We start from the raw sequence: 8,239 nt of genomic DNA, 5'->3' as shown, positions 1-8,239 counted from the left end.
TAAGAACTAATGAGCTGTGGTTAATAGAATATTAGTTTCATTTAGATAAAAATATGGGCAAAGTAGGGTGGAAGATCGTCGCTTGGCTGTTGTCACAGCTATGGCTACCTCTTGCCACCCTCAATCACGGTAGAAGGAAGGGTGTGGGTGCTCACAATCGTCATCTGGGTTGAAGGAACATGCCTGTTCTTATATCTTAATCAAGTTTAATTTATAAGAAATTTTGGTGTTTTGCTGGTGGCTTTTTCTGCTGCAAATTTTCTTTGGTAAAGGATCTTCTTATCACTGATCTTACTTTTATAGGATAAATTAATTTATTGATTAACATTCGTCACTCTACCTTACCGAGCAAGGACAATTATATATGTAAGCACCCATGAAGACTAATGGTTCTCAAGTGTTTGGTATATACAATGGAGGATTTAGTAGTATAGTAGAATGTACAAATATTTCCATCAAAAGCAAAGCAAGGTAATGCACTTTTAATTCTCACTCTCAATTCATTTAAGCACTCGTTGGTTTCCTAAAACCCTAATTGAGTGGTGTTGCATATATTTTGACTCAATATTGAAGGCGATTTGCCGATCAATACATCAGCCACTCTGACTCTTTGTTTTATAGGCAGAACCAGGTCCGATTTAGTCTTCCTTTTAGTGCAAAATCCAGTTAGGAATCTCATCCTCCATTGGATTATTAACTGTCACGTATCACAATCCAAGATATGAATTACAGGAATTGCATACACAGGGTGGGAATTGTAGAGGATATAGATCTATATATTCAACCAGTCGGTCAAATTTAGCAGCAACAATTCTCAAATAAATAAATAACCCAACCAACCAAATCTGATTTCCATAGAAAGATGAGAAGGTAAAATCAACTACTTTCAGAAACTTCAAGATGTTTTGTTCCATTCAAAATGCAGACCAACTCATAAAGATGTGGTTTGAGAGCTTTAAAAATGCACTTAGAAGATGAGTCAGAAATTCCTCACAGAAGCTTACACGAACTTGCACTAATTAAGAACACCATCTTTGAAATTTCAGAGCTTAATGAACTGTGCCGTTAATAATAATCACTTCTTTCCCAATTGATGTCATTGCTGACATGATCCTACTCCCTTATATTAATAGAGAACTTCTTTGAAATTGAAAAGGGTTTGTTTTCTAGCTTATGTACCATTAATGCCAACTCTAGCAGTTTCTTCGAATTCGCCTTATTGGGTGTCATTAAATGGATTATGAAGTTCTTGGTGTGGAATCTTATGAAAGGAACCCCAATTTTCAATTTCGTTTACAAAGGAAGCTAGTTACTTGCATCCTTATCTTTTCCATATTATATGGTGGACACTTTTTTGTTGATTGATTTGTTTATTTATTCTGATTTTGTTCAAGGTACTCATTGGACCACATCAATGCTGTAACTTTCCATTTGCAAACATGGATTGCAATTCTAACAGTAATAGTTAATGATTGTTACATTCTATGTTAATTATATCCTATGAATTGCTGATCCATTGTCCTATGAATTGCTGATCCATTGTCCCTTATATTAGTCGTTACAATGATATTATTTTTAAAAGTTTCCATTTGATCTTTCACTTGATCTCTTCTCATCAAATTGATTATATTAATTTCACAATGAAAACTAAATCTCCCCCAATTAAGATGAGCTTTCAAATGTTAATTATGTAATATGATGATAGTTGGATCAAGTCTATTTTTTCATGAAAAGTGAAAACGTTCTCATACACACATATGGTTCCTATAGAGAAATGTGTCATTTTATTCAGAGATGAAACAAATAATGAAAGGGCATATACTACGACATGCAAAAAGTCCACCTAAGGAATTAACAATGTCAAAAAGGCCATTTTGCTTTATAGATATCTCTAATCAAGTCAAGGTAACGAACATTATTAGCTACATAGCGACGAAAAAGATTAAAGATGAGCACAATACTATATGATAATAATTCAATGAAAATGCTACCTTTCTATATAAGACTCTACTTTGGTAATTATTATTGAATAGATTTAAGAGCTGGTTTTGTCAAACAGACTTGAAGTTCTAAATAACCAAACAAAACCAAGAACTTCTACTTTCAACCTGTGTCACCAATTCTAAGATATCAACAAAGTGAAGAGTCAACACAAAAAAACAATATTGTAGATCACTGATACAACTAGCAATGTGTGAGATAATACAAATTTTTGGTTCCCTTCTTGAGATTGACTTGTAAACTCAATTTGATAGGCAATCCTTGGTTTTTCAAGTTCTTACTAAGAATGCAATTTACTAATTTGGGTGTGTCATGATGGACGTGTTAGGTGCTTGGAGGAGAAGGTTAGTTGGCTTGTGTCTTATAAACCTGTATCTCAGAACCCAATTCTCCTGTTCTTCTGTATTAATTACGTTTTGTTCCCATGGTATGCCATGAAAAGTACAAAGCACGAGAAGCTTGCAAAAATTTTTGGTACTAAATACGTGGAACCATTGAGGAATTAGCAGCCAACAACATGACTACGGTTTTGAAAAAAATAAACATTAGGGAAGAAGAGGAACCCTGGCTGCTGTGTCAACTCAGTCTTGTGGTAGGTATCAGTCTGTATCAAACGCCATTTGCAGATGTAACACTGAAACAGTAAATGTGCCCATTTGAGAGAGAGAGAGAGAGAGAGAGAGAGAGAGAGAGAGATTTATTGAGCTTTCTGAGAACATGGATCTAAGTATAGCTACGTAATGGGTACACAAGACTTGGTCAAATTCTTCTTTTAATTTAGTTCAGTGGCTCCCTCTTTTCCCCCTTTCCAACTAAGATTTTTAATCATAAACTTAATGTTTTCACATTTATGGATTACAGAAGGATTATTTCAAAAAGAAGACTTGTTCTTTTTCATTTACTACGACTAGTGGGAGAAACAGAAACACAGAGGGGACACGCAAAACCACTTTTTCCTCATTAGGAAACAACATCACTGCCTGTGTGATGAATCCTAGACGAGAAGAGTGGAAAGCATGTGTTGATCCATTATCCATGATCATGAACAACCCATCTTCAAAATAATCCAAAAGACATGGATTTCCAACTGTGACACCTCACCTTACAGAAACACCATTTTCCGCTTAGAATCTTTATCTACTTGACTCTGAAAATGATAAATTTTTTTAGTCTTTCTTTAGCAAGTTTTTGACCAGGTATGTTCGATCATGCTTTGCGTAATTTATGCAACTTAAGTTAATTCATTATTATTTTGGTGAGGTGGATTTTATTTTCTTAACATGCTGTACTGATGGAAGTAGAAAGTAGATAGGCACATCCTCTTTGCTAAGAAGACACCAAACTGCTGTTTTCCCTTGTAATATATATAAGAAAAGCATATATGACAAGAAACATGAAACTCAATTTTGGAAATCTTATTCCCAAATGGGGTGAAGCTTCAATGGCGAATAGATGCAATCCCATGTGTGTGTTAGGTTACCCTTTGTGATCTGATTTCACCACTATCTTCATATACTCTTTAGAGATTCCATGTAAAAGTGTAGCACTAATGGCCATGCTTCCCCAATCACTGGTTTATCAAATTCTGTAACATCTGTGGACAGAAACTAAAACAAAGCAAATAATTATTTACAGATTTGCGTGGTTCGATAAGATTGCCTGGTACATCTATGGTGAAATGGATATATATAACTATATAACCTTTTAGTTGACACCTTTGAAATCAGTCAACTTCTGCAAGTGATTGAATCCAAGACATCAAAGCCAGTATGCATGTATAGTGCAGTAGCGCACTGTAAAAGTGCAGTTTTCTTTGATTGTATATGAACACTAGGCAGCGGTCCACATAGAATGCAGAAATAATAGTCCCACAACAAATGTGAATAGTTCCACTTCAAGGCATGTATGAGTTTTAACCAAATCTGTAAATCCTGATGATAATAATACACCTCAATGTTTAAAAAATATCGGAAGGCAAAAAAATTTCTAAGATTATATAGTAAGAGAGAAAGATCAGGCATAGGCAAATTGGTGTAGGGAGAGAGAATCCATTCAAGTATTCAAAATATGATATAGGATAAAAATAAATAAAAAATAAAAAAGAGTGTCCGCTCGCCACCATTAATTTCTTTACACATTAAATAGGTTAAATATTGCAGTACTGAACAATGTGACCCCACTGTAGCTTTTCTTCTTGTTCTTCTTCTTCTTATTGGAGGCATATGAGAGAGATGAGATGTAATTTCACAGCCATTATCTTAATTGCAGATAGATTACCAAAAAAAAATCTTAATTGCAGATAGGAAGGAGAAAAATAATAAATAAAGCAGCCACCTTTGTTTACCATACTTGGTAGAGCTGAGCAAGTTATAGCCAAACTTGTCAAAAAGCCCTTTTCTACTTTACTGCTTTCCTTGAGTGGCACCGAGGAACTTTTCTAACAGATAGCCATCTGTGTGTGTTTCTGTGTCAAACAGGCCACAAGCCTTTTTATGTGGAACTAATAACTGAGAAAGCAGTAAAAGCTTCTTCAAATGTTATTCTGTCAACCGCCATTAACAACACAACCAACACAGACAAGGCCAAGAATTAATGCACTAAAAATACCAGAAAAATGGATATGCTTGCTGTTAAATTAGCTCAAAAATTAAGAAAAATGAGAACCCAGAGCAGTCTAAAAGAGATTCAAACTAGTGAATCCATGTGCGTAGGAAATATAAGAAACAGGACTATCAAAGAGGAGTTAAAGCCAAAAATTACAAACAAGTAGCAGAAATGAGTTTAATTATTAGGGTTATCATATGAGAATCTAAACACCATCTCCCCCCCTACATCTACTGATACAAAATTTACATTCAGTGCAGCTACTGAGGCCCGATGTACCTCGGCTTCTCGAAAGCACATTCTTGTGCCATGGCTTGCTGGCAAACTCCATTTTCTGGCACTAGTGAAGGGTAAACCAAAGAGCTCATGTCGTTCACCAGTCCAGCATTATATAGGAACTCCAATCCTTCTAGTCTCTGTGGGTTGTTATAGACCATTTCATCCAGCATCTCCTGGTTCAGGTTATCATGAATTCCTCCTTGCAGCAAATGCATACTGGGAGCTGCAATGTCAATATCGAATTGAGTGTTCTGGAATTGAGAATCCATGTTGTTTAAGCAATTTATGGATGGCAAATTGATGGAATTCTCATATATTGGCTCCTGGGTAGTTGGAAGATCAAGTGGGTCTTGAAGATTTGAGCTCCCACCAAGCTTGATAAGCAACTTTCCAAGAGAAAAATGATCGTTGAGCAATGGGTCTTGGGTGATCTGCTGATGAGGCCAATAAGGGTTTTGGTTGCTCCACTCTGAAGGTACAAGATTTTCACAGTCGTTCTTGGTCTCATGCTGTTTAAGGCAACTGAGCCTACGAGAATGTTGCTCCTTATTGCGCTGCTTACCCAGAAGCTTCTTCTTCAACCTTGTGTTCCAGTAGTTCTTTATATCGTTATCAGTTCGCCCTGGAAGTTGAGATGCTATGATCGACCACCTGTTACTCATGCAATTTATGAAGAATTGGTAAGTGATCAGAGATGTGAAGGAGTCAATGGAAAACCCTGTGAGTGATCATATCACCTGCTTCCGATACTGATGTAGAGACTATAAATTTTGTTATCTTCTTCTTCTGAGAATCCTCCATGTTTGATGTTTGGGCGAAGATAATTGAGCCATCTAAGGCGGCAGCTCTTCCCACATCTCCTGAGCCCTAAAAGAAGAGAAAGAGAAAATTCAGTTAAGTAACAGGAGGAGGAGAATCAAATGAAGGGTTACATCAATTAAGCAAGGAATAAGAAGTAATGGGTAAGTACCAATTTTCTGTGGCAAAGCAATCCAGTTGCCACCAGTGCCGTGCTGCTCAATATATGACTTGAGTTTGGCATCTTCTTCAGGTGACCATGGCCCTTTCTTAACGTTAGCTTTGTCACAGCAAGGAGCTCTCCCCATCCCTTCTTTTGTGTTCTCAGATAGCTCTGAAGCTTAACTTCTCCTTTCTCTCTTCTGGGTTCTAATGTAAATGTGTCTTATACCAGAGAGAAAGAGAGAACGGGTTAAAACATTGGAATTTTTCACAGTAGCTGGAAAAGAAGAGACATGTGGTCTTCTAACAGTGGAGGTTTGGAAAAGTAGAGTGAGAAAGAAGAGCCTGGAGGAGGAATAGATAAAGGGATAAATGTGGAGAATTCAGAATTTAAAGAAAGGAAGAAAAAAATTAATTATTTATCAGAACAGATCGAAGACCAGGTTTTATCCTCTTGTCTTTGTTTCCTGCACCAGAATCTACGAATTGAACTTGAATGCAAATAGTCAGAATCTACAGTGCAAAGCGTCAGCTTAACCTGGTCTTGGGCACACCGCGTTGGCTCCACTTTTTATAGTTCATACGTAGCCTTCTACATTAAGTAATTCCATTTTCCATTATAAAACTTCGTCTTTCTGTATATGCATTATTATAATTAGATCGATAATAAAAGAGAAAAAGGCTTCTCAGGCATACACAGATTCACTGCATCACATAAGATATTATATCGATTAATTAATTTGAAGAGAAATATAGAATTTTTGTTTTGGGGTGGGAAGGAATAGACAGGTAATTTCTACATTAGTGTGAGACCAGATGAATCCCTGATCATCCTTATCCTCTTCTGTTATTGAATCATGTTATTGAGGCCTTTCCCCAAAGCAGCAAACCCAAAAAAAAAATTAGCAGAGAAGCTTTTGCATGTAATAAGTAACTTATTTTGATGTATGGTAGGGAATTTTGGAGGAAGTGATCAAGTAAGACAAGAAAGCTATTCTCAAAACATGTTGTGTGGTGTAGGATATGAAAACGGACACTTCTGTGTAAGGTTGTCGATATCAAAGTTGGCCTAACAAGCTCAACCTGCAGACCTGATGAACATTTAAAGATTAGACTAGCATTGCACAGACACATTAGGCTTAAGTTTGACAAGTTTAATCAAGTGGTCTTAATATATACTAGGTTCTACCTTGTTGGACATCCAGAAGCTCGACCAAGCCCTCCTAATTAAAGCTTGACCTAGCCCAACCCTACATTAGACTCTTTGTACTTCGCGGTTTTGGAATCTCACAAGTCCAAACCCTGGACTCACCTTCGGGGATTGTGATCTTGTTAGAAAGTTTGGTTTGTGAATCAGTCTACCATATTTTAAATAGAGGATACTAAGAAGATGGATTTATTGGCACATTTGAATCATTGCTTCCTGTACGGAAATTTGATTTTGCTTAGGCGTTGCGTTATTAATGTGCAACGCCCATGGTATGATCTCGACCGTCCGTTTTGTAAAGGTCTTAAAACTTACTTTTACGAAATAGCCGGTCAAGATCGAAATTTTAATCAAGATTTTGATCTCTGCTGTAGACTACACAGTACTCCTCAACATTGAAGCCCGACCCACGAAAATCGCAAAAAGTGGGACCAACCTACTTAAACTAGCCTGGCTATATGGCTGTCCCTCACAACATCTGAAGAGAAAATTTCTTCATCTATCTAATATAAATTGACCGCAGCTAACATCTAGAAAGTTTTCCAAGCAATCTTTTCAGTTTCAATCGAAGGGTCAAATCCCATGAACTGAGGTCATCTCGCCAATATATTGACTCTTTCATACATATGATGCACATCTTGATGGAACTGTTTGGTTAGTGTGAAACAAAGATATGCACCCAAAAGAAAGAGTAGCTAGAGACAGAGATACACAGTGAGTTGCATATAGAGATCTAGCTAGCTAGTATGGGCCATGGAGTATAAATCAGAAATCATCAACACCAAATCATCAGAAGAAGCTACACTCAAATCCAATTCATCTAGAAGAGTCACAAAATTATCGTGGAGAAAAGAAGGTTAATTTTCTGGTAGGTTGGTGACCAAATTGAGACCAAGTAATAAAGCACTCTATGACAAATGAGAAGGATGGAAGAATCTAAGTCATATGCATATGAGATTTCCATGCAGCCAAGTAAGAAAATTTTTAAAATAAATAAATATATTTCGAAAATCATTTCTCTTGGGAGAGCAATGCTATTTCTGAATGATCTTCTAACGAACCCGAAAATGAGACTTGTCTTCAAAAGTCTTGATTGATGAGAGAAAGAAAACAGTGAATAAGGTAATTAAATTAATTCAGAGCCGGCTCATCAAGAAAAATTGTATCAGGCAAAGAAAATAATTCTCC

At 36.5% G+C, this 8,239-nt stretch overlaps 1 protein-coding gene across 1 annotated transcript; it reads right to left on the bottom strand.

Annotated features, from left to right (window-relative positions):
- Positions 1-4,630: 4,630 nt before the first annotated feature.
- Positions 4,631-6,158, bottom strand: LOC149017679 (transcription factor MYB41-like). The gene is made up of 3 exons (XM_089154285.1): positions 5,855-6,158; positions 5,622-5,751; positions 4,631-5,535 (listed from the first exon to the last, which is right to left on the bottom strand). The coding sequence occupies exons 1-3, from the start codon at positions 5,988-5,990 to the stop codon at positions 4,866-4,868; spliced, it is 936 nt and encodes a 311-aa protein (XP_089010411.1). The 5' UTR covers positions 5,991-6,158; the 3' UTR covers positions 4,631-4,865.
- Positions 6,159-8,239: the final 2,081 nt, after the last annotated feature.

Source organism: Hakea prostrata, chromosome 4, assembly GCF_041222555.1.
Source record: "Hakea prostrata isolate BN-2017 chromosome 4, UWA_Hpros_2, whole genome shotgun sequence".
NCBI lineage: Eukaryota > Viridiplantae > Streptophyta > Magnoliopsida > Proteales > Proteaceae > Hakea > Hakea prostrata.
The sequence above is the reverse complement of the archived record's forward strand: the minus strand, read 5'-3'. Positions and strand labels throughout refer to the sequence as shown.